General features: G+C 43.6%; 2 protein-coding genes across 4 annotated transcripts in view; one reads left to right on the top strand and one right to left on the bottom strand.

Moving 5' to 3' along the window:
• GRB2 (growth factor receptor bound protein 2) overlaps nt 1–632 on the bottom strand; it is a 53,660-nt gene extending 53,028 nt beyond the window's left edge. Inside the window, exon 1 of the mRNA XM_075518862.1 lies at nt 482–632. The gene's annotated coding sequence lies outside the window, so the exon portion shown is untranslated. The remainder of the gene's footprint in view (nt 1–481) is intronic.
• Nucleotides 633–9,763: 9,131 nt separating this feature from the next.
• Nucleotides 9,764–26,587, top strand: part of TMEM94 (transmembrane protein 94) — a 51,994-nt gene continuing 35,170 nt past the window's right edge. For all 3 annotated transcript variants that reach the window (XM_075518860.1, XM_075518859.1, XM_075518858.1), the window contains exons 1-2: nt 9,764–9,910; nt 18,242–18,368. In XM_075518860.1, the coding sequence (XP_075374975.1) occupies nt 18,345–18,368 (24 nt within the window). In that variant the 5' untranslated portion in view covers nt 9,764–9,910; nt 18,242–18,344. The remainder of the gene's footprint in view (nt 9,911–18,241; nt 18,369–26,587) is intronic.

Below are 26,587 nucleotides of genomic sequence, written 5' to 3'. Positions count from 1 at the left end.
ACGGCAAAGAGGAAAGTGACCCACGACTAAAACCCGTCTGGGGGACCCTGTACGGAGAGCTAGGGAACCTCGCCTAGCAGATAACGCCTCCACAGCCCAGGACCTTATTCCAAACCCCACCCGCCCCGCGGCCAGCCCTGCTCCGCAGAGCCCGCACCCCCGAGAAGCGCCCAGCGCTCCAGGAAGGTCGGGGCCCGCCGGGGCGCAGGCCCACAGCCCCGCGGCGCAGGGACAGCGCTGAGGCGGCTCCTGCGGAGCACAGCGGGGAGAGGCGGAACACCCCAGGGGCCCAGGCCGCGGCACCGGGGAACACCCGCCGCCGGGGCTCAGCGTGTCCCCCCCACCCCGGCAAGGCCCACGGCGAGCAGGGGAGCCGGGGCCCCGCCGGGAAGGGCCTTCCCCGCGCCGCACCTGGGGCGGGGGCTGGGGGGGGGGGTCGGCGGCCCGACGCCCGCCCTCCATACACACCCCCTTGACTCACCGCGCAGCGCTGGGGGGCGCCGCCCCGCCCGAGGGTCCTCGCCGCCTGCCCAGCCCCACGCGGCCCGTCCCGGCCGCCCCTCCAGCGCCGCCTCGGCTGCCGCTACGGCCCCGTCCCGCGGCCCCCCCCCCCCGCCCGTCGCGCCGCCGCCTGCTCCGCCGCCGCCGCCGTTCCCGCAGCAACTCTCGCGAGAACGGCCCTGTCAGCCTCCTCGGGCGGAGGGCGGGCACTCCCCGCGCATGCGCAGCGGCAGCCGCGGGGAACGCACAGCGCCCGCGCCGGGACTACGCTGCGTGCAGCCGCCGGGCAGCTGCCCCGAGGCCGTCCCGGCCCGGGCACCGCGCCCCACGGCCGGCCTCGCCGCGGGATTTGTGTAGAAGCGAGCGGGGAGGAGAGGGGAGAGGCAGCAGCCGAGGTACCGAGCCCTCCCGGGCATCGCAGCAGTACGGGCTACGCAATGTTGGACCATATTAATTCCCCGGGGGAGGAGGCCATGAGGCAGGCTTCTGGAGGTGAAACCACTCCGTGTTTGTGCAAAGTATTTGCCTAATATATCTGTGCCTCCACTTGTCTGTAAGACAGGGCAGTCTACCACACCATGGAGCTAGCAAGGAGAAATTAATTCAGAAGCTATGTGTAACTACCAGGGAAAACTCCACGCCAGCATTAAAGCCGAGCTTGTCCACGCAGTGTTTGAGTGGGCACTGAGGGGTGTGGAACTGCTCCACCGAACTCTGAACGCAAAGAATACACCTGGTAGAGCCATTATTTGACAACTATCATCCCTTCGGAGCGCTGATTAAGACACCCATGCTGTAGAAAAAAACCACAACAGTGTGAGCACACATTGCAATTAAAATACGCACGGAGGGCAAAATTCAGATTGCACAGGCAACTAATGCCAGGGTTTAACTATATGACCCTGCTAACATTCTTTTAGCTTGAAAAGACTCTAATTGCAACATACAGTAAAACAGTTGCTTAGGGAAACATCAGGCCTCGATTCCTTGATAAAGCCACTGAATAAAAAAAGCTTTCCTCTGGCTCTAGAGAGGAAAGCTAGTTTCTGAACTGGAGGCTTTCCACAACTGTACTCCCACTCCCCTGAAAGGATGAGCCAACTATAGGGGTTACTTTTTTTTTTCCCCCAGATAGGTTCCTCCCCGATGCTGAGACTGGAAGTAGGGAGTCTAAGCACACCATGTACCACAGTATCGAGACATAAGCTGCAGTGTTCACATCTGGGCTTGTGTAAATTTAGGATTATTCTGGACCAGGACTACATCTGATTTAGGCATAGATAATTGATACTTTGTTTTATGACAGAGATACATACTTTCAGCCTCCAATTAAACCCACTTTCTTTTTTTAAGTAAACCACCACACTGGTTGATTTCCCCGGCTGTACTCTGCAGGAGAGATGTCATGGCTTCATCCATACCAAGGTTAGAATAACGTCAGAGTATATACTGCTACCTCATACAATTTGGCTTACAAACCATGTTCTGCAAACATTGCCTGCTGACATTCTCATTCTAAATGCTTAAGCAGCTTGATAAAGATTCCCGAGAGGTTATTTTTGGATGAAATTTGTGGTTTAAACCCTTAGCAAGATCATTTTCTCCTCCTAATAGCATTGTACTTAAGGGGTTCTAACTTATTCCCAGATTTGGATGTTGGGGGAAGGTGTGAATTCTCCCAACACTTCATTAAAAAATTGGAAAGGGTGGAGAAAAAGAGCTATAGGAGTTGAGAATGCTACAAATGTTTCAGATGTTCTTTCTGAGGATGCAGAAGTGATTCATCTAGGATGACATAAAGATTGATGAAATTGGAGCTAGATTCCAAGATCCCTCAAGTCCCCATTATTTGTTCCTAGAGCAGGGCTACAGAATCTCTGGTTTCATGTATGACATCAAAATGACAATTTAGAAGTTCTCAGTAAGCCTTCTATAAGTTAAATAACATCTTCCCAGAAAAGTTATAGCAGCTACTTTTAGCTGGACTTGAAAAGCCAGATATGGCTAACAGCTGCCAGTTGAATGATAGCTACTTTAAGAGGCTGCAGCTGCCCAACTTTAAAAGGGCAGTCCTAGAAAAATCAAACAAGCAACAAATTTTAGAAATAGCAGAGATCAAAGTGTTATAGAAAGATATGCCTGATAAAGGAGTTGCTGAGATATACTTGCTTGCAAACCCATTAATATAGAATGCTTCTCCCAGCTTGCAAACAAGTTAATGCTTTAGAAAAATATACAACTTGCTGTGCAAATACAGTGTAGCTTCACTACAGCAAAAGCTGAAATCTTGGCATAGCTGTAAGCAAGGGTGAAAAAGGCAACAGAGACATTGTTTTGCTAGAGGATCAATTTCAAATGTTTTTTGTAGTCTAGGAATAGCTTGAATTTTCTATGACAGTTTGTGGTGATAAAATATAATCTAAGATTAGCTCTGAGTATTTTAAGAAGTACTAAGGGTAAGAAAAATCTTGGTGTCTCACATTTCTTTTGGATACCTTTTTAAACTTCTCAGAGCAGTCTGAGGAAATAAATGTATGTTTTTTACTATAAATAGATCAGAGGAATATTTGTTAAAAACTGTATTTTTGTATAAGCAGCCACTCAAGGTTTAAAATTGCTGCTTGGAATATTTATATTAATACCATGTAACTGACTAAAGACAATAGTTACTGATGACATGAAGTTTAACATTAGTAACAGCAGTTATGTTAGTGCAAATGTTACTGAAGACAAACCATAGTGATAATACGTGCCTTATCTTGACACGGTCTTTAAGCTATGCTCCATTAATATCTGTGTCTTTGCAATGGAATTTAATTACTGTGGAAACTTTTACGTTATTAGGACTCAGAATTCCCACTGTATGTCATCTAAAGATTAACTTTTTATAGTATTGTCACAGCAAATGCATGAACTTAGCGTATGTTATCATAACATACTGCTTCTCCAGACAAGCAACTCTGGTATGTATTAAGAGATACAGATGTACCAGTTCCTAATTTTTGTCACCATCTTAGTGCTACTGTATGCAGTAAATGTGGTTCCTTGTAGGGCTGATGCAAGAAGCTAAATGCTAACCAGGAAGATATTCTAGACTGTTTCTTTTCATTCAAAGGAATAAAGAAGTGACCTCGCACTCCCACTTGCTGAGAGCATCAACACATGCAACTTCAAAGGTGGTTTTGAAAACTAAGCGTCAGAGCTTAAATTGGAGCCCAGGGGCCTCTGCCTCAAACAAAAGAGCAACTGGGAACTATTGGGAGAGCTATTGAACTTCGAGAGGGTTCATAGTCAGAAAATATTTGCTCTAGCTTTGATTCATATCTGTTCTCTCTATTGGCAAACACAAGTTAAAAGCTTGTGAACTGACACAGTAATGAAAGAATGAGCTAGTGTGGTCTCTATGTTCTGCGTGCATTGTGAGCAATCTACCTACAGCAGAATCTTTCTGGTGATAGTGCAAGACACAGAAAGAGCCCAGAAAGTTAACATATCTCAGGTGGAGCAGAGGCTGCAACAAGAAAAATCCAAGCTTGAGGGAAGAACAAAAGTGATCCTTAATCTGTTCCTTCATTTGTAGATGTTAACTTGATGCAAAGTTGCATGAGGCCAAATTCTTTAAGCCTGCTAATCAGTCAAGAGGAAAAATCTAACATCCAAGTACTTTAGATACTGTCAGTATCAAAGATAAAATGGGTGTAATTCTCTTGAGCATGCGTAGGAACTACTTGGTGATTGCTGGAATCTGACATCACATCCCCGCTCTAACAGAAGGAACCTCTGGCCTTGGGTAAGTCCTTGCTTCATCAGCACTGGTGTTTCACAGACAGATCACCTTCTTGACATACTTCCAAAATGTAAGCAATTTCTTTACAACGATGTGGCTTAACCCTACATTCCCCGTGCTTCAGCCTCTGTGTCTTCCGAACCACAGGCAGAGGAAGCTTTCCTGCTAGACCTCTCCAAGATGTCTCCCTTCATCCTTTCTGTAGTCTTCACATTTGTTCTTATACCCATTCTCCTGAGACTCGAGGATCTGCGATCATCATCAACTACAATACACAACTGCCAATTTAAGGAAATTTGTGTCTGTTGCAATGATTTTTTTAATGGCATCTGGCACAATAATTGTAATAAAATACATTGCTAATATGCACCTTTCTTCCTCTGACGCATTTCCTGATTTCAAAGAATTGTAGTGATCTATTTTTTTCTTTTTAAGCAAAACACATCTGAGGATGCTCAAAATTTCACATTGTGATTCTGCATTATATTGCTGCAGTTTACATAGCATAACACTATATGTGTTATCATAGTTGTATATAAGCAGCCTGATGTACAAACCAAGACAGAAAGCTTCCTCCCATAGAAAACAATTCAGACAATCTGCTGTGAGGAATGTGGAATAGATGTAGATAACTCAAGATAGCCCTGATCAATTTTCTTGCAAGCTGAAAATTTAATGCCATAAGACTGTTCTGACAGCTGTAGGGGAACTGACTTGCTATATACCTCTGAGATGAACAGGAATAAAGTGGGTGCGGCAAATAGGGGAATGCCAGGAATGTAGGCACAGCAAGGAGGGAATGCTGGGGATGGGGCTGTTGATATTTGTGGCATGAACATTACCTTCTTGCCTGTTTCTTCTCACAGCAACCCATGTTGGCCTCGGTGTAATAATCAAGCCAGAGACATTAGCCATAAAATCCAAAACTATTCCATTTACTAGATGTTTGAGTCTGTCTTGGAGTGGAAATTGCTTCACCAAACATGCCTGATGCAACAATACAGCAATAAGTATGACCTGCTCTAGGAGGATGCTGAATACCTTGAGAAAACCTAGCATCTAGGTGCTAGTCTTAAAGTCAGGCCACATGCAACAGACCTGCAGATACTACTTACAAATAGAAAAGGCAACAAATCCCCTTCATTCATAATTAAGTATTAAAATGGTCACCAAACAAGCTTGGCCCATTGATGGAGTCTACAAGACTTAACTGGTGTTACTAGAGTTTCTCTAAAACCTTAATTCAAAACCTAGGTTTCTGGTCTGTATACAGGATTTCCCCACATGCCTATACCTGGAACATTGTGTGACAGTACTAATTAGAAAATCAGACAGCAAAACTAAAGAAAAAGCCTGTCCAAATTTGTTTTCTGTGTCTATTCTTTAGACAGCAGGATACCGAATGGATTGGGTAACTACTTTGCTGTGTATTGGCTACTTATTTTCATTTTAGTTTGCAGCTTTATCTTAGTGATAAAGGCAACAATATCAAAGGGATATAACAGATGTATACACATTATACACAATATAAATACCCACATTCTGCAAATGGGAAAAGAGAGGCATAGAAGGCTTGCCTAGAGCCATAGAATAATGCTATAATGTTCAACAGCATTAGGGACAGAATTTATAGTTCTTGACTTCTGAGCCTTGCTGTAACCATCAGCCAGCTCTCCCTGCTCAGAAACCCTCCTAATGCTCTGTTCTGGCTTTCTCACATACATATTGAAATGTTATCACAACTGTCTGTTTCTGTGAATCTGTCCAAGTGCAGTAAATAAGTGTTGGTGCTTGTGACCCAGACAGAACAGCTGATCTGCCAAAACAGCTTCACAATTTTACTCATTATAGATCTCAAGAGCACTTGTGAAGCGGCTTAATCACCATGTGAGACAAACAGGGACTGTTCTGACTTTTATAGACCAGGAGACTAAGAAAAGCTTAGCCTCAAAACTGGCAGAAAAAAGGGTCCAAAACAAAACCACCCATCAGTCTTACAGTAAAGCTGAGTAAACTAGGAAGAATGTAATAAAAGCAGATTCTGTTCCATACCACATGTGTTTCTATGGTCACAAAGAGAAGGACAAGATTGTTATAAAAATGACTACGTAGGAAATGCTTCTCAACCTGGGAACTGTAATAGCCATTGCTGACATTAAGAAATTAAACAATAAAATGAGTTGGCTGGGGTCACCCAGAGCTGCTTAAGCTCTGAAAGAAATCTGTAAAAGGGAACCAGATCCAACTATAGTGTGCCATCTCCCTTTCTTTAGTACAAAAGGGCTTCTGCTTTCTTCCTACTCCCAATTCAGTCATCTGTCATTTCCAGGACAGCTTGGGATTGTCAGTTCAATTACCTTTCAGTTTGGAGAAAAACAAAGCAGATGCTGTTTATTACTAAAAGGCAGAATCTCTCTCTTTCGAGTAATATAGCCTCACTTATTTTTTATAATTAGACATTGAATTATGTGCATCTCCCTTATTTATTAAAAAATACACAGGAGCTGGGACGTAATATCATTCACCTAAAATGAAATACTATCTTCCCTTCAGCTTTGGTAGAGGTGTTGGTCAATTCAACTACTGCTTTTAATTTTTAAGACTTAGACAGCTTTTGTATCAATCTTCCCCTTTTAATTCCTCTTATCACTACACACATATTAAAAATATGGTCAATTCCTAGCACTGTCATGAAATGTGCAAATGGGTTGGGGAATCAGACATACAGCAATTGCCTTTTCTAAACAATACAAAATTTTTTTACTTATTTAATTAATTTTTAAATTATTTTGCACTACTGTTCAGAAATGCTACTCATCAAATATTGATTAAAATGCAACTTCAACATCTTGCCAGAGAGCTTAACTAAAAAAAAAGGCAAAGAAAGATTTTTTTTTGCATACAATACCTGCTTTAAAGTGGTCCTACTCAAATTTTCATGTCTGCTCTACCCGCAGCAGCACACTGATGAGGACTGACTGAAAGGCACATACAGGGAGGTCAAATAGTTCCCTTGGATCTGTCAGGCACTGCAAGCCATTCAGAGGCGGAAGCTTACTGCAGACTGAGCCATGTCTCTGCCCATATGTTGTGGTCCCAAGAGGAGACAGTATATCCCTGCGCTGAAGACATGGTGAGCATGAAATTAAGCATTTTCAGACTATACACATAGGTTTACAGTAGCTGTTTAATTTCTGTAAACTCACTTCCTACCAAAATGATATAGGAGGCCTTTACAGTGAAACAATTCCAAGAAGTACATGGATGTGGAAAAAAAACACCCAAGGAATAGTTTTAATAGCTATTTTGAAACAAGTATGGGAAGTGATCTTAATTTGCAGGCAAAATTGACTGATCTGAGCTTTCCATACCAGAATATTATGTTACTATAAACATCCAGAAGTAACATTATCTTCTTTACCTTTAGACCGTTCCTTCACAATTCTGTAATACTAAAAAATAGAGAGGATGATAACTTAAGACAGAGCACTTTCTTGTAGAACAGGTCTTTACACCAAAGTTCTCAGATCCAAAAATCATACCAGTTTAGTGCCTCTTGAGTACTTCACAGCATTTGCCTTTTGAGTTTTCCCTTTGTCATCTTGTACTAGAATACATGGGAAAAGTGGTCTCTGGATACCTGTCCTATTTCTGAATCTATAGCAACATTGTCCAATTCAAGGGTGTTTCTGCTCTTCCAATCATCCTTGTAATAATGCATTTTGATAATGTTTTTCCACTTAATCTCAACACGCTCTACAAGCACTAGGTCCTTAAATCACTCTGAGGTGAACAGTTAGATCAGATTTACCAAGGAGGAAATAAAGGCACAAATAGGTTAAAGGTCCAGCCTATCAGCCCCTATAACTGCACGTCTCATTGACAGAAATTCTATATACAGCACACTTGTGAGTGAAAACAGGTTTTATTAGTGGCTTGTTCAAGACCCACAGGGAATCAGTGTCAGAAGCAAAATAATCCAGACTCCGGATCTCTGTTCAAGATGTATCTTTACTCTGACCTTTTATTTAAAACCCTCTACTAATTAAGTAGATTTTATTGGGGGTGGAACAATCTAAAGAGGAACTAACGAGATGCTTGTGCAGCACTAAGCACAACTCATGATCTTATGTTATTACAATTCCGTAACACATTTATCCTCTTCCCCTTCCTTGTACTGTCTCTAAATTACACCAGAAAATTCCCCAGACATGCCATTTTGTTTCCTTCTAAGACACGAAAAACACAGTGCTACTCAAGTGTATTGGAGTTGTGGGGTTTTTTTGTTAACTAATTCTAGGGAATTGTTCCGGGTACAAGCAGCTCAGGAAAACCACGAGTTTTGTGGCCTTCATTCTCCTCACTAAAATTTAGATTGCATTTAAAAGAGCTGAAATCACACTTGTAGAACTCCTGCACTCTGCATGTATATTCAATTCAGACACTGTGAAAGTAGACTGTCTCAAAGAAGTATCAAGTACACTCCCAAAATACTACATTCTTGTCCAAAACTGCATCTGCATGGAAAACAGTGCAGAGCTTAAGTTCTTTGTACAATTCTTTGTACAATTTATTGCCATAAAATTGCAAACAACTGCACCAGGCTTTGGCATCTGCAGTTTAGCACACTAATGAACATCAATTTTGTAAAGAAAAATCTCACTTGGGAACTGTCGCATCACAACCTGGGATAACACAAGCTCTGCAATGAATTACAGGAACAGGAAAGGAATTAAAACCAAGGGACATGCTTCTTTTCAATTCAGGCAGTCCACTATGAATTCAGAAGACAAACCCCAAATCTCTGTACACAGAGGCACAGAAGTGGGCCATCTCTGCCTCACACAGCTGATTTCCTTTCCAGATTCTGCAGTGGCTTAGCTTTCTCCTTAGATTACCGGCTTGGTACGTTTGTGTGCTCGTTCCCACTATGGCTTCCTGTGCAGCTGGCACCCAGCGTGTACATTCACCTCATGGCTCCTTTGAGACTTCCAGTCAGTTGGTTACTCTACGGCAAAAGCGGCTTTTCAGAGGGAGATCTGCAGGTGTCACCCTCCCCTAGCAGAGGCACAGCTCTGGCAACGAGATACCCCTTCTCCCTCAACCCCCCCTTAACCACGGCCTGCTTTTGCCAAGGGGCTGGAGTCTTAGGCCACAGGCCGCTCTTGGGCTCTCTCCATCCCCTCACGCATTCCCTTCACCCCCGAATCACTTGACTGCCCCTCAGCACCGTCCCTCCTACGGCATCTCGGCAGCCGCGGGGCCAGAGGGATCGCCGCTCTGCTCGCCGTCCTCCTCAGGGCTGCCGCCGGGGCTTAGCCGCCACTCCTCACAGCGCTCAGCCCGCTCAGGCTCCCCTCAGGGCTAGCCCCGACCTGCCGCCAGGGCGGATGCTCGGCTTCGCGCGCCACCCTGGCCAAGCCAATCACCGCGCAGCGTACGGGTGGCCGTGCGGGATCCCACCAACCAGACACCAGCTTCTTGAGGCCGTCCCGAAGCGCCACCGCGGGTCCCCAGCGCCGTGGCGTCCCGCTTGCCAGTGACCCCGATGGCGGCCCCGGCGGCGCGGGGGGAGGCCCGGCGGGCGAGCGGCTCCCCCGCCGAGACTGGCCGGCGCGGCTGGTGAGTAGGGGCCGAGCGGCGGCGGGGCGTGGCCGGGCTCCGTCCCGTCGGGGAGCCGGGCCGGGAGGGCCCGCCGCTCCCTCAGCGGCGTCCCCACCTCGGCCGGGGGCTGCCCGCCATGGCGGGGGAGGCCCGAGGCAGAGCCGGCGGCGGTCCCGCCGCGCTGCCCTCCCTCCCTCGGGCCAGGGTTCCCGCGCAGCACCATTCCTCTCGGACACCCTCCCTTGGCACCTCGCCGGAGCGTTACCTAGCGGCTTATGAGGGAGAGGAAATAAAAAAAAAAAACACCCCAAAAAAGGCGCTCCCACACGTGTTAGCGTTTTAGCACACCCGGCGGGGCTTCTCCCACAGCTGAGGGACAGACTCCGCCTCGCAGCGCCGCAGAGCATCCCCCGCCGGGCACCGGCCTCGGCGGGTCCCTCTGCCCCGAGCGAGGCGGGGGGGCCCAGGCCGAGCCCCCGGCAGCGCAGACCAAAGCAGGGTGTTCCAGCAGCTTCGGGTGCCCTTGGTGCAGCTGCAGTTTTGTACTCTGCCTAAGGGTTTTAGTGGTGATGCCCCATTCTGACTTAAATGCCTCAACCAGTTTACTTAGATCCCTTACAAGCTTGGATAGCAGCCTCGAATGAGCCACTTGTTTCATTTTGCTTCACTCCTGCTCCTAGCTCATTGCAGTCTTTTGATCAGCAGAAGTTCACAGCACACTTCATTTTGCCTCAGATGTCCACTTGTTTTATTTCCAAAAGCTGCTGTCCATGGATTTTGGAGTTCTTGGATTACATTACTGCTGTTTGTCTGTTGTTCGGGAGCTTTCTCCTATAAGGATAACTGATTTATCGATAAGAACCATTACTGACAAGAAAAGGCCTAAAAGTCCCAGTTAAAAATACCATTACATAAAGCACACAAAGTTTGTCTTAGATGATACTATCTACCCAAAAGATAGCTAGAGAGGAAGGGAAAATCCACAGACAGCAGTGGATAGTGTTTTAGTTACACATTTAAGACTCACTGAGTTATCACAGGACAGCTTGTGCCACAGAGGAGTTTAAGTTAGTCTTATCAGTCTTAAAAGTTACTAAGCAGCAAATGAGCCTAAGCACCCATCCATGTTCCCAAGACAGCTACTAAGCAGTATGTATTTTCACATTTTCTGAGAAAAGGAAACTGCTATGGCATGCTTGTCTAAAATCCTATTATTTCCCCCAGCAATTGTAGAATAAAGTTCCTAGTTGAACAGACAGCTCATACACAATGAGATACAATGGCATAGTAGTGCATGATCTCTATAAAACACTTGAGGTTCCTTAGAAATGCAAGTTTCTATATAAACAAATTGTTACTTAACAGCTACTGTACTGCATTAAACTACAGGGCTTGCTCAAATACAGCAAAATTTGAATAACCTAGCAAGCAAACTAGATTTACTTTCTAAGAAGCCTGCTTAATACAGGCATGCATATAAATAGCTACACTATGCTGGCTTTATGCAAGATATCTTTTGTTCTTTAGAATAGCACTTTATATTTCTTTGTTGTCTTTTACTCAAGCAAATCAAAACACTTTGCATAATATTCTTCTTAACCATGACCTTTTAAATAAACACATTGCCAATATTTTTTTATCTGATGAGAAGATTAAGATATTAGTCCTTTTAGCCTAGGTCACAAACCAAATCAATATTGCTATTGCAAGCGGAACCAAGAAAACAAACCTCCTTCCTCTAATCTTCATATTACAGCTCTAACTGTTTAAGTCTCTGTATCTTTGAGGCCACCCTTGTTTCTGTTAGAGTCCTACCCAAACTAGCTGCTAGAAGCCACAGCAAACACTCCAGACACCAAGCTGCTCCAGGCAGAAAGACAGCCCTGAAAAAGGTGTGGGTTGTGAGGGTTTATATACCCTGTGGGTGGGTGGGACTGGCCAGGAGCAGGGCCAGGGGCCACGGGGGATTGGCCAAAATACAAATCCTTCTGTAGAGCTGGCCAAAAAGAGTCCTGCCCAGGCTTGGGCAGCATTGTCCTGCACCCAGGCCTGCAGGGAGCAGGGTTTGCTTTTAGGTCGGTTGGGTTAACATCTGTGATAATGTATGGGACCATTTGTACACTAAATAGGGCACTTTAGATCTCTGTCTGGAATGCTCTTGAGTGAAAAGTGGAGACAAGTTCTTAAGGAGCTGCAGAGAGCTCCTCTGTTTTCCTTTCAGAGTAGAGTGAGTGAGCTCACTGCCCTATTTCTAAACACAGTTCATCATAAAAATGTTCATCATAAAACTTTCATGGAGCTTGTTGTGAGAATAGCAAAATACACAATCTACTGTGTGAACTGATCAGTGTCTTTTCTAAATAAGGGCTGTGCTTTGCTTTGAATGAATGTATGAGCTTGATCTTGTTAATGGCCTTCAGGTGCTGGGCCTGCTTTGGGGACCTCCCAGAAAACACCCTCCCATTGGCATGACATTTGTTAAATATGTTCAAATGGCAAACACTGGTATAAGAGTGTTTTTGCCTAGATTTACTATAAACTATGCATATAGCACCCTTATTTATAAACTGGAATTAAGATAAAAAGCTGCACTTTTATCTGTGAGTCAGTGTACGTCAGCAAAAATTGATTTGCTAGAAGGTCCTATAAATACAGCACAGGCTTTTTTATTTTATTTTTGGCTGCTGCCTTTTTGTGGTTTTCTATCATTTCAGGATTATTTTTTTTAAATGGAGGTAGTTATACAATCCTGGTTACCATAATAACCAATATGATGATGAATGACAGCTGTCACTTTTGCAGTGAATTCTTCCATACATTTGCTGTCAAATGTTTTAGTTGTCATTCAAGGCATTGTGCCACAAAGCAGATGATGTCTCATCGCTCTGCAGAAGCTGGAGGGGCCCTTACAGCTTTCAGAATTGTGCCTTTTGTTGCATTTTTCACTTTGATCCAGACTGAATACATGCTGTGTCTTTCTGTGGCAGGCTTAGAGTACCTGAAGCAGAAAAGATAAAGCAATCCTTTAATTCCCAAACATTCTTTTTTTTTAACCAAGTAAGGAAAAATGAACGCAGCAAAGGTCTTTCAGGTTTACTATACCTCAATTTGAAATGGTATCGGCCCCTGTAGAAACAGTAAGGTATACTAAACTAATTTGATCATTCTTTTGATCATATCTGTCAATTATTTCTCAACTCACCAGAAAAAAAAAAACCCAACCAAAAAATAAATGTGTTCTTTTGATTGTGTAGCATCTTGTTTACCTATCTTAATCTTGCAAGTAAACTGATGTTCTGACTCTGACAAGTGTGCCAAAGCTATTTCCTACTCCTCCCTCCTTGTTGCTCAGCTTTCATTTTAAGCCACCATTGTCTTTTGAAACAAGTCTAATGTGCAAGTCCTGTGCTGAAGAAAGAAGGAAGGAGTTAGAGATATTTTTTACTAGAAAACTCTCAGCAAGTAAGGTTTAAACAAAAACTAATTTCACCCCCAAAAGGCACACTTGTCAGTTGGAAGACAAATTTTAAGTTAATTTCAAGTTTAATCCTGTTCCTGATTCAAGGTAGAATAGATCTCTCTCTAATTCCTGTCAATTGGCAAGGGAAGCGGAGCCTGTGTGAAATACACTCCTGATTCTTCACAGCCATGCACAAATGAGATATTTGACTACTACTGAGTTGATAATACTAAGCATATATACAACATTAGTTCAGAAGATCTCACTTACTTTACAGACACTAATAAATTTACTTCACAGTTTCTCTCTGAAGCAGATATGCATATCCCTATCTATAATCTAGGGTTACTGAGGCAGAGAATGTTTAGCTGGCCCAAATTTTGACAAGTTTTTTCACAAGCAGATACCGAAGCCAAGAAGTGTGGCTGCCAACTCCCTTGCTGTAATTATTCTGTGCTCTCAATGGATCTCAAAGCAATTGACACTATCACTTGATGCACCTTTGGAAGCCCATATATCAGCAAATGTGCCCATGTTGCAAATTATCAGGCAGACATCAGCTACTTATGAGTAGGAAAACCGTATGGTTCTGCTGATAGCAAAACAATCAGGTCTAATCTAAGCCATTTTCTCCAAGGCAGCTGCTTTTTTGGTTATTATCTGTTCCCCCGTGTTTCTATTCTCGGTGACAGATCAGGCTTCTGTTCTTGAGGAATTCACTTTTCGCAGCAGGAAATGTTCAGACTCCCCATCATTTTTCATAGAATAATCTATGTTGGGAATTTTCAGTAAATAACTGAAAGCATCAATGATTGAACACTTTAGGGAAAACAGTATCATTAGGTTGATTTATTTTTCTCCCTAAAGACTTGCAGCTTCAGAAACACATTTTTCTTTCCAGGTGTCTATAGGTTGTATAGTTATCTGATCTTTCTGCTTTTCTAGTTGTTTTCTAGGCTCTGTGCGTAATGTATCATGCTGTATAGTTTCTTATTAAATTCAACACTGATACCTCATATTGATGTTGTGAAGTTTGGCAAGTTGTCGTGCTTTGAAATCCTTAGATTTCAAAGGAGGATCTGAAAGCACAGTGGTTATTACCTATATAAATACACTGACTGCATAAGACTGTTATTCGAAAGATGATTAGGTAAACAAAAGTTTGAATGGACCCTTGTAAAGCTCTGCTTCTGCTGCTCAGAAGGTTGTTTCAAACACTTGTTGATACTCAGATCAAGCTACAAGACTTACTCTTCGCTCAGGGCACTTCCAAACAGAAATGAGTTTGGGGTGATGAGAATGTATTTTTCAGATCTGAAAAGATCTGGGTATCAGATACATATAGCAACCCGAGCACCCAACTCATTCACTCTTATAAATATAGAATAAAGATATTCTAACGTTCATTGCAGACCTCTCTGCATAGCCATGGGCTAACTATTGGCCAAGTTCGGCATACAGGATTTCCAGAATGTTAGCTTTCTGTTAGTGATGTATGCATTAGTTTGAGTTATTTGGTGGGCCCTGCGTTGGGTTTCACTCTGCCTAACGATTTGGAAGTATTTCTCAGGCTGAATGCAGCATGATGACACTTGAACGCCACATCCAGCCATTTCCAAGTTTCACAGACTGCTCTAGGCATTAGAATCCTGAGGAGGATGGAGTGTGCTGGGAAAGTGAAAGGGGTAAACTGGCTGCACTTGGAGTCTCTGGTGTCTGATTAGAGCAACCACAGCTTTGGGCATCTCAGATTGTCTGCAGCTGAATACGTGACGCTGACTAACATGTTCCAGCAAAGCAGTCCCACTTAATTTCTGTCTTGCTGTCTGGCAGAGTTTAACATGTTGACAGCATGAGTGACTAATTGCCTGGGCAGACAGAAAGAGATAAGAATAGGGAGGACAGAGGAAGGCAGATACTTTTGCGTGGAGGAAATACACTCCTAGGATGGGTCCAGAGTGTGGCCAGTCCCTGCTGTTGGGTAGGGGTGATGGAGAGACACGTGTCTGGTGGTGGGAATTACAGGAGTCCCTGAAACAGAAGAGTCTGGGAAGGGAGCACAAAAGGACCTGGTTGGGGATGGAGTGGATGAATGCATACCTCTGCAGATCTGCACGTTGCCTACAGAATTCATGAACTGCTTCAGCTCCTCATTGTGTGAAGCTGTTCTTTGAGTGTTTGCAAGACCTCTGTAATGCATATGAGGTTTTTAGTTGGTATGACATAATTCTTGCAATATTCTTGCAGACTTTTTATTTTGATAAATTATGCATTTGAAAGAAAGCACGCAAATCACATTTTATGTGGCTCCAGTGCCAATCCTGGTGCAGAAATTGAGGAAAAATGGTTTCTCATTGTAGCCTGTCTTTGTTTTTTGCTTCAGTTGTCCTAAGACTAAGATATCCCAACCTATCTAGAAGTAACTGTGTTTGGAATTCTTGGTTCTAAATTAAAACCCTTTTTAAAGTATAGTTCCACTTCGAAAAATGAAACATCCTGCTTGTATTGTACATCCAGATTGGCACAGGAAAGACTTGGCTTCTTGCTTTCTCTGTGTGAAATGTCTACAATCTGACCATTGTTGGCACCTTAAATTGGGGATGTGAGAGAAACTGAACTGCTTCTGGGTTTCAGGTCAGTTTTTCAAATTTTGGAGAAGCCCTGGGCATGTGTGATGATGAAGCAGTGCTGCATGCGCCACTGTTTACTTTTCCAAGCTCTTGTTATATTGCTCATTATAACAGCTTTTGAATTTCTCTAGATAGGGAGTATTCACTCTTTCCAACCAATATTTCATCTTTTTAACACCCTTGTTGTGTATCCTGCTTCCTAGCACTGAAGGACTTCAGGGTGGTGTTCCTAAGCATGCGGATGATGTGCCTTGAACTTTAAGGAATGGCATGTTTTGTGTTCAGGATCACATTTCAGTTTGCTGCCTCAAACAGAATGTCACTCACGGCAGTGCAGCAAATCCTGCCTCCTGCCCAGCTGCCTCCCTGCACGGCCCCCTGCCCTCCAGCCAGAGCCACCCACCGCTGCTAATGATACGGGCTCCATGGGATTAGCACAGACAGTCCAGGATGTTTTTTCTTGTTCTGCTTTTGTGACTTTGGCCTCCCAGTTACCCAGTTGTGTCATGGGTAATTATGCTTTTGAAGACCAGATCCAGAGAGAAATTTGGGTGCTTAACTTTTGTTTGAACGAGTGAGAGCATGATACATAAATCCTTCAGTAGATCTACTAATAAATCTTCTGTCGGAGGGGAGTAAAAAGAAGAATCATGGATTTATTTCTTAGCCCTTTTATTGTTAGTGATCGTTTTCTCCTTAAAATCATCTCCTCTTGCCTTCCCTTATATTGAAGTCACTCTTAAGTTAAAGGCAAGATACGGAGGCTCTAAGCTGCTGTGTGCAAGCATACAAAAGTACGTTTTCCTCCTTCCCACTCCCAGCCCCAGTAACTTTGTCTGATCCTCTCTTTGCAATTGCTAATTGGCCTGGCAGGGATATGAAGTGACTGAAAATAGCTTCATTCCCTTGGTGTGTACACATTGACAAGGGTCATAGAACAGAAAAGTAGGGCAGAGTCCAGACTTGTGGCTCATGCCAGCCAGCCGGCAGCCAAAAAATGGCACTTGCAGGTGCTGGTTGCTGTACTGCAAGCAGTTCTTTTGATAACCAGCAGTCTGAATACTGAATGCTTGCTGCTTCCCAGAATGTGGGTGCAGGACTTGCTTGCGTAAGAGGAAATACTGACATCTAACTCTTCAGTGTGGGGCAGCAGTGGCTTTCTGAATAAGCTTTGGATGCCTTTTGTTTTCCTTGAAATGATGTAGCATCATGGAGAGTAATGTTGTAGGTGACTGCCACTAGGATGGGATCTCCAGAATCCTTCTTCTTTGAAGAAGGCAGTATGGTATAGACCAGGGTAGTAAATCCCAGCTGGCAAAAGCCAGTCCTGTCGTATCTAGGAAATGAGTGGGTGGTTTGGATTGATTTGCAGATCTAGCTGCTTCCTTGTTTGTTTGGATTTATGAGAAGTATATGTCCAAGCCCTGAATTTGCGTATGATATTAAAAAATAGAACCAAGAATTACTAACCAACAAAAAGACTTTCCCAAGACCAATCATAGCAGAATCTTATAATATCTCATTCTGTTTATATACAAGAGAATCCTCTGAAGCAATGTACACAGATCCCTTGTTTTGACCAGAAAAGATATTTTGCATATGTGGAAGCAGAACAAATTTGTGCCATGGGACATCATGGGCTAGAAGAAGGATGTGAGTTCCAGAGCTGCTTCCTACCTCAATTCTGTTACAGTCCCAGTTTTGCCAAAAAAGAAAAAAAAAAAAAAAAGGCCTAGTTCCCTGGTAATCTGGAATTGTTTTTATGACTTCTGGCCTACTTAATGGTGGTCAGATACATGCTCAGCCCTTGTCAAAGACTGGTTGTGTTGTTCAGCAAATGGAAGAATCATTACTCCAAGCTCCATTAGAGATTAGCTGGACAAAGCTCCTGGTAGATAAGAATAGCAAGACAAATAGCTGTGGGTGACAGCATGCTCCAACACCTGGTGGAATCCAGCACCTTGTCAGCTTTTTTTGGAGGCTTGCCCAAAAGTGTGTCAGGGCTGCAATAATACTCTTACTCTGAGCTGTAGGGAACTTAATGCATCTACTGCTGCCAGTTTTTGGGGGTAGTTAAGCTAATGGGATCAGTTCTGAGTAAGGGGAGGGTTGCTGTACTATTAGAAGCACTTTCAGCTCCCCAGTTCCCCTTCTTTTAAAGACCAATCCTGTCACTTGAATTTTGTGAATTCAGTCACTTTCTTGTCCTGAAGGGGAGTGATATGGGGAGACTGACTGCTTCCCCTTCTATTTCCACAGATGGTGATGTGATAAGTGTAGCCAAGCTCATCTCTACCTAGGAGACATTCTCCCCTGAGGAGCAATTCCCTTTTGCTGGACATGCTTACAGAACTGCATAGCCATGGACCTCAAGGAGAAGTGTCAGGTAGGTTTCGTGATAAGGGTCATGCCCAGCTTACATGTTTAAAACTTTTTGGGTCAAGACTCACCATTTGGCATTATTATGTGGTGGTATAATCCGTGGTTATTATCAAAGTTGAGAGTTCTGTCACCTTCACATTCCTAGGGATGTACTTGCTTTTATCAGTAGGCAAGTCCTTTGCAGGCTGGGACTGAGGCACCATGATGGAACAATATAGGTGAAGTATATGCTGTCACATATGCTCTGTCTTTCTTGAGCTTTAACATAGGGGGCTTCAGTCCCCTGGACACTTAGCTTGGCTTTATTTGAGAGGCTGAATTCAGTGAGAAGGTTTTTTAAATAAACTAAGGTGATGAAATCATCTGAGTCCAGTTTTACTGATTATAAGTGTATGTATTTCTTGGGCAATTGCATGTCTTTCTAGGGAGTGCTGCAGGATAGTATTTCTAGATCTGGTTTAGAAAGTGCCAGATAAGTCTAGATATTGTATGGAGAGGCAACCTGTCTCTTGCTATCTTGCCATGCTTTGAGCTTCAAAGGAAAAGGAAGAGGGAGAGATCTTCATGAATAGCTCCTATAGAAGCTAAAAAGACGTATCTGCTGTGGCTGACAGGAGACTGTAAACTTGGCATATGTTACTACTTCCCAAAAGTAAAATGATTTTGATCACTTCAGTGAGTAGTCAGCTGGTCACTTATGTTTTAGCCATGTGTCAGCAGCCACCTGAGTATTAAATGTACTTCTCACTCAAAAAAGTGAACTGGTTCTAATTCTGGATCCCAGTCAGAAATGGGACAGGTAGTTTGAGACCAGTGGTGAACATTATACATGCCAAGCTGTCAGCCGACTCTGGTAATAGAACATTCTTCACTTTCCTTTTTGGTGTCCCTCTCTCCACCACGCTGTAAGCTTTGTCTGCCAGATAGTTTGCTGTCTCTGTTATTTTGCGTGCATCCCTTTCTTGCTGTTTGGTTTACAGTGCTTCCAGCATCAAGAAGTGGTTTTATTCATTAGTGCAAAGACTAATCACCTAGAGTGAGACCTGCTCTAAAAGATTACTACAGCAGTGTAAGTGACTTAAAAGGTACTCAGTTTTTCACATCAGCTCTTGCACTTGCCTACTACACTTCTTATTTGCTAGGTTTTAATTTCTGTAGTGTGCTAGACCAGGAAGGCCTGGGTTTACTCATGCCTGAACCTCTTGCTGCTGGTATGCTTGGAGGATGTGTTTGAACTATGTTGTTTTATATCAAATTGCTGTATTACTATGGAGGTAACATTCCAGTGAGGATAATTATCTATTTATTCTCTTGTTAATGACATCATGGGCTAATCTGGTATTGATCATTTTAAGACATGACGCACTTACCACAGGGGTGTGTTCCGGGTAGCATCTGAGAGCACAAACACTGGCATTGCTGCAGCCACGGCAGAGCACAGTGGGGACACTTTCACTGTAGGTCACTCTCTTTGGTTCATCTCTCTCTTTCTCATATGACATTCTTCATTGTACAATGCAGGAAGAGCATATCAAGAGCCTGGACAGGCAGCAGTGTGGACAGTATTGTAATAAACCTTTAAAAGGCCTATTAGGAAAGTGTCCTGCACAAGGAGATTATGGGGGGAATCGTGGTGTTCTGAAGTCCTAGTCTCCTCTCCTGACTTACTGAAGTTTTTTCTCCCTCCTTTGTGAATGGGGATTAAAAGTGAAGGCAAGAGATCATTACGCTCTTTTCAATAGGAATTTAAAAAAAACATTGATACATACAGCTGCATTTTACAACTTACTTTGGTTGGATTCTGAGGAAGGACCATGGTTTTATTCTTCTTGGCAGTATATCATTTGGTGTTAAGGAGTTTGCTCCTATTTTTTTTTTCAATACTGCAGATCCTTGTTTCATCCCCTTTAAGGTGGAATCCATGTTCCTTTCCCAGGTGAAGAACTTGGACACATATATGCTGATAAGGGAACAAATTAACCTGCTATGTAACCTCAATAGTAAATTTGATGTGCTAGGTTTCTTTTGAAATGCTAAAAATAAAATGAACCCAGGTGAAAACATCAGTCCTAAATCTAGTTGAAATCAATCTCTTTGCTCTAATATATGTGTGTGATGAAGAGTTAGTAGTCCTGGAACAGAAGACGTGCTCAGAGCACTGCTGCAGCACAGACATCTGTCACTCAGATGAGAGACTTGTCCTCTGGCTCCAGTCAGCTAATACAATTCCGTTGTCAGAAATGGCTGAGGATCAGAGTTTGTCAGGTGTAATGTAGTCCGCCTTCCAATTTTTGCCAGAAGCCAGACACTGCAGAGAAAGGCAGAGAGTATTTTAGGAGCAGTGCCAAAACCTTCTTAAATTAAATGTGCTGATATCTTGTTCTTTCCCCTCTTCTCCTGACTTTTTAATTTTCTGTGTATTTCTGAAGTGAATTTAATACTTGTGAAAGGTGCCAGAATCTCTGCTCCAAGAGCCACTCAGCATATACCAAAACAGACAGCAGCATTGATTGCAACAGGACAGTGTTAGGCTCCTGAGTTTGAGTTACTTTAGACATAGGCCGTATTTGCAGCAACGCCATCTATTAAAAATTATTGACATCATCCATACCACAGTTACCAATAACAACTGACCTGTATTATGCCAGTGTAATTGCTGCAGCCTGGATACAGCACCATGCCTCCTGGCCAGAGCCTGGAAATATATTCAGGGAGCCTGTGCTGTACTCCACATTACTACAGCTACAGCACTGTTAGTCCTGAGCTATCTTGTTCCAGGATGCCTAACAAGAGCTGCAGTCCTACCTTTGGACTGAAAAGTAGCCCAAGTCCTTTGCCTCTTCTCATCTTGCCAGTAACTGTATCTCTGTTTTTATTCCCTGCTGTTCTCTAAAACCTCAGCTCTTCTTCCAAGGGCTTTTTCACATGGATCCTTTTTCTGCACGCATCTCTCATCTATGCTGCAGTTTTTGTATGGGTCTCAGTCCCTGCCTTTATATTCAGCCTTTATTTCAACCCACAGTTTTATTTTCAGATCTCAAGTTTACAGTTTCTGCTCTTTCATTCTGTTATTTAATGCACAAATGCACATCCAGATGCAATTTATAATACCAGCTGATATCAGAAGGAAGCTACGTAGTACAAATTACTGCCCTACACAAAACTTTTTAGAGCAAGGTCTCTCAACAGTGGGATAAACAAGAAGAGGCAATTTGATCCATTTCCATTTGTGTTCATGACCAAACCTGGAGTTTCAGAGCTGGAAGAAAGTTGTGTTGGGACCTCTTAACTGCATGAAGCACAAGGGTTATTCCTGGTATTGCACTATCACCAGCAAGTTGTTTTATTCATATTAATTTAAGTCTCCAGAAGGTGCAGAGCCATGGGAAACAGCTCAACAAGCACTAACATAGGAAGGGGCTGATACATGTATGTTGTGTGAGGGTTTGCCCATTCTAACCCCATGTTGTTGTTGTTGATCCTTTCTTTTTTCTTCTTACTTTTTTTCTTTGTGTTGAAGTGAGTAGGTGAGTAGTTTCTTAGCAGGAGAAGAGGAAGGAAAGAAAAATTGTGCCATTAGGACATTTTGTTCCTCTCTGCAGTTGAAAATTGTTGTCTAGGTAACAAAATGCCCTACAGAAGGATGAAGGATGTCTTGCCTCTTTCTCCCCCGCTTTATCCTGAAGTGACATTAAATGCAGTGTCTGCTTCCCTTCAACTTTGGCTTTAAGAGCTTTGTGAGATTACATACTAATGTGAAACTCAGTGCTGACACAGAGGTGATAACTAGTTCTTTCAGAAGTTGTCTTAGATCTAGCCTGTGTTGGGCTTACTGTAAATACTGAGACCTCTTAATCTCTGCGCTTCTGGCCTTAAACACAGAATACGGGCTGTGACTATTTAGGCATCTGAATCTGAGGGAAGGAAAGGAAGCGAAGAGCTTGGCTAGGGATGGTAGGCAAATCCTGACACCTGTACATGGTCTTTAAAGCTATGTGATATGCTGAGACTGGAAGCCTTTCCAGTGCGTGTCTGTTCCATTCTATACCAACTGGCTGTAATCCTTGGCAAGCTGTTGACATGGTTCTTGGCTGGGCCAGTTCTTTACCCCTTTCTATATGGAGTGAAAGTAATTGGTTTAGTGATTGCTCTGCAGAACTAGGAAGCCCCAGACAGAATTAGGACAGCAGTGAAGTAGGAGCTGTATAAAAACCCACTTATAAAGGTGCTTCCTTCCAACAATGAGAAAGAAGCATTCCTGTAAAAGATGAGAATGAGAGAGAAGACTCATTCCTTCTTCACCTCCAAAGGCCTTTTTATCCCCATACCTGTTGTTCTACCCAGCCCTTCCCTGTCTACACTAATCCTTTGCCTTCTCTGTGCCACTGCCCAGGTGTCAGTAAATGGGGAGCCCCAGGCATGGCGCATGGCTATGAAGAATTTATGTGCACCTTTTGGTTTAGATTGTGTGGCTCAGGATGTATGAATATTGGATGCTGAGAGGGGCTTTTGCTGCTTTCTCTATCAACAAGAGAAGAGACAGGGAACACTTAAGACTGGACCTGTAGCTATCTCAACTTTTTAAAATAGCAAATGCTTATATTTTTAAATTGAGCTTGAATGCAAAGCTGTGGAGTCATCTGGAAGACTCTCCTAGATTTATGTAAGGGAGTTTGTGTTCCTGGGTCTCTCTGTCTCAATCTGGTCTTTTTCCTTGCCTGCTCAGGTGTTCCTTCCCCTGTAGTATGTTTTATAGCACTTTGTCCTGTCTAATTTGCCATCTGCTTTTCCACAGACCGCTGTCTGTCAGCATCAACCCTTACTGTGCATGCATATGCATCTCTACAGGCAGGGAACCCAGAGATTCTGGCTGCATCGGCTCCATCTCATGAATGAACCATTCTTACAGGCATCTGGTGCTATCCTGGGCAAACTTTCTTCTCTCTCTGCCTTTTTTTTTTCCCTTTCTATCCCTCATCCCCACCCCCATCCACCGCCTCCTTGCTGGATCTGCAGTGTGACTGGAAACAGGCTGAATTAATCAGCAGACTGGTGCTTCACTCTGCTGCTTCTGTCTCATTCTCTGCAGCGCTGGGCTCTGCACAGTCTTGCTCTCTCTCCCTCTTTGCTCTCTCATTTTTGGAGGGCAGCAGCAGTGCAAGTTGCTGGGAAAGTGGCGCAGGAATTTAGCCCAGATGCTCTTCAAGCAGGCCGATCTCTGGATCCCCCACCAAGGCAAATGCCGCAAAGTAAGTTTCTCTCCCTTAACATTTAAATTCAAAATGGCTTTCCCTCTCTCCCTCCCCAACCTGCATCCTGCCTGATGTGATGGTGCATGAAGAGCATTAAGTTTTTGGGGAAAGAGGTTATGGCAGGACATGAAGCAGTGAATGATGATTTTAGCTAGGGAATGGCTTGGTGTTGGAGGTGATGGGGGAAGAAGCTCTGTTTTAAACTGCAGACTTAACCCTAGAACCAACAGGAGGGGCCAAACATGATTTTAGCTACTGACTCCTGCTTTGCTGCCCCTCTGCCTCATGACTTAAATTTGTCTTTTTCTTCTGTGTGCTTTGATCTGTAGCTGTTGAGCCTCCTTATCCCTTTGAAATGTCTTGCAGTGCACCTGCTAGGCTGTATTGTAGTTTTAGTCCCCAAAGTCTTCAGATAAAGAAGTGGGGATGGGAAGGAAACTTATGGAGGGAATGAAAGATGTGCTGAAGTTCTGTGGACTTCTGAGCATTGCTGGCCTCTGGGAGGGGATTAGCATCCTCTGGAGTAAGCTCTGCATTGGCATAAAGCAGTATGCTGTGTCTTGAAGCCAGAATTAATATGGACCCCTAACTGCACTCTGAACTTGGAGGAATACTGTAACTTTAATACTACAGCTTCAAAGCACTGCATAAACACTGCCTCATCCTGCTGTCAGCCTGGTGGGGCAGGTAACTATGGTTGGGGATTTGCTGCGGCAAACAGGACTGAAGAGACAGACTGGGGAATGTACAATTCAAAACTGGGCTGTTACCTGGGGAGCGGTCGCCTCTTTCTCTGCTGCTGAGCTGCTACTAGCTGAGGGAGAAGCAAAGCACTGGGCTTTGCATTACCCATGTGGAAAGGTTGATCATGCCTGTTGGCATCTTACTCTGTGCTTTACAGAGGGCATGAAGTGTGAATGTCATTGTCTAGATTAAAATGGACTCTGTTCACACCAAAATGCAGTGGGGATTCAGACGGCTGATAAGCGTTGCTTTGGCCAGATCTCTCAGAGATCTGTGCTCCTGCAGCTGTGTCTCTTTGCAGTGTAAGTCTGCGGGCCCTGTTAGTGATGAGCTGCAGGGAGCCTCAAAGCCAGCATCCACACTGGAGCCCCCGCAGGCACCCAGTTACCAAACTGTGGGGGCTCTTTTGTCCAGGGGCAGGGGGAGGTCTGGGCTGCCTTTCATACTGTTGCTGCAGATGCAGGAAGGAGACAGTTGTTGACTATTGCTCTGTCCATTAATTTGGGCACTGCTGTGCTGAAGACTTTGCTTGTTTCATTTGATTTGAGACCACCAACAGCTAAGCTGTGGCTGCCAAGCTCCTGTCAGGTGGCATTTAAACCAAGTTTAATAGCTGTGTTCGTTGTGCCTTCTGGTACCTTTCCCAGCATGTCCAGTTTTAAAGATAGTGGTCCCCACAAAGCTGTGATCTGCTTGATGGAGCTGCCTGAATCATGCATTTATCAACAGGTATTTCTTTTTTCTGTGCTTTCCAGTAGTGTTTAAGTGGGTTGGTGAATATTATAATCTTCACAACGCCTACAGTTGGTAGGGAGTTGGTAGTCCCACTATAGAGATGAGAAACTAAGGCGCAGAGGAGCATCCTATTTTCATACTGTCATGCAAAAATCTGTGGCAGAAGGAAGAACAGAATCCAGCTGTCCTGATGGTTAGTCCAGAGTCTTAATCAAAAGATCATCCTGTGGAGTAGGAATGTGTCAGGGTGGAGGCTTCATGTAGCCTGGGTCACTAGAGAAGCACTCCTGCTAGGAGTCAGGGATCAGATGTCTTTTGGAAAGTAACCAGGTGAGTATGAAGAAAGACAAAAAGCATAATCGGGACCAAAGATGTAGGTAGTAAAGGGAAACTTTTGCCCAGAGTGGCCTATACATTGGCTTTGCTGGCTACATCTGTATCATTCTGTAGCATGGATATGCCATTTCCGGCAGTCTGAGCAGTAACTCAGCAGCTGCAGTTGGGCAGAGCTGTAGCATACTGATGTATGATTTGCTTTAGAACAAGAATAAATCCCTCTCTAGCACTAGCCTGCTGTAAGAAATGTTGCCCCAAGAAATTGCATGCTGCTGTTGTATGATGTCTGCCATCCTCTCTGATGAGACCCAAAAAATGCCACTATGGGTGATACTGTGCCTTATCCTAAGCAAGAATCTGACTTACAGTACTAAATGCAAATAGATTTGGTGGAGTTACCCCTGCTCATGTGTTTTTGAAACTGTGAATAATGCTTACATTTCAGGAGGTGTAATCCCTGAAGTAGATTAATAGCCTGCAAAATGTCATTGTTAAATTCAAAACTGCCTTCTTGTTTCTGCTAAGGAATGCAAAATAGCTCTCAGAAAAAGGAAGAACATTCTGCTGCCCAGTTTCCCGCCTCCAACTGTTTAAATCTGAAAAGCAATTGAGTAGAAGTGTTGAAAAAGGGGCCTAGTGTGTGCAGCCTGGAAAGGGAAACAATCTGACAGCTGCTTCATAGGGGTTTTCCATACCACTGTGAATCAAAGGGGTGGAACTGCAGTCTATGAAAATTGAAGGTTTAGCAAATCTTCTGTTTTCTATTCCCTTATTTGTTTAAACAATCTTTGTAAGGCAGTACAGCAGTCTTGGTGAGAAGACCTTATTCTGCAAGAGACTGAATCCACAGAGGACAGAGGATGATTCAACCCACTTTGCTCAGTTGAATCAACTTAAGTGTCTACAGAAGCAGTTGGAAGGGTGAATTCTGTAAAGCAAAGAATATATTCGTGCTCCAGTATAATTTAAAAAAATGTTTAGCACGTGATACATCACCACATATTATATCAACATGTACTGGTACAACAAATAAATATGCTACTATGGATGTGTAATGGCTGTATGAAAATATAAGAGAGATTAATTATACTAATATTTTGTGTCCATTTCTTACATGTATATATTCTGACCTCTACTTGTTTGCTCTTCTTGAAGG

The sequence above is a fragment of the Mycteria americana genome, chromosome 16 (assembly GCF_035582795.1).
Source record: "Mycteria americana isolate JAX WOST 10 ecotype Jacksonville Zoo and Gardens chromosome 16, USCA_MyAme_1.0, whole genome shotgun sequence".
In the NCBI taxonomy this organism is placed as follows: Eukaryota; Metazoa; Chordata; class Aves; order Ciconiiformes; family Ciconiidae; genus Mycteria; species Mycteria americana.
Note: the sequence above shows the minus strand (reverse complement) of the source record. Positions and strands in the feature narration are given on the sequence as shown.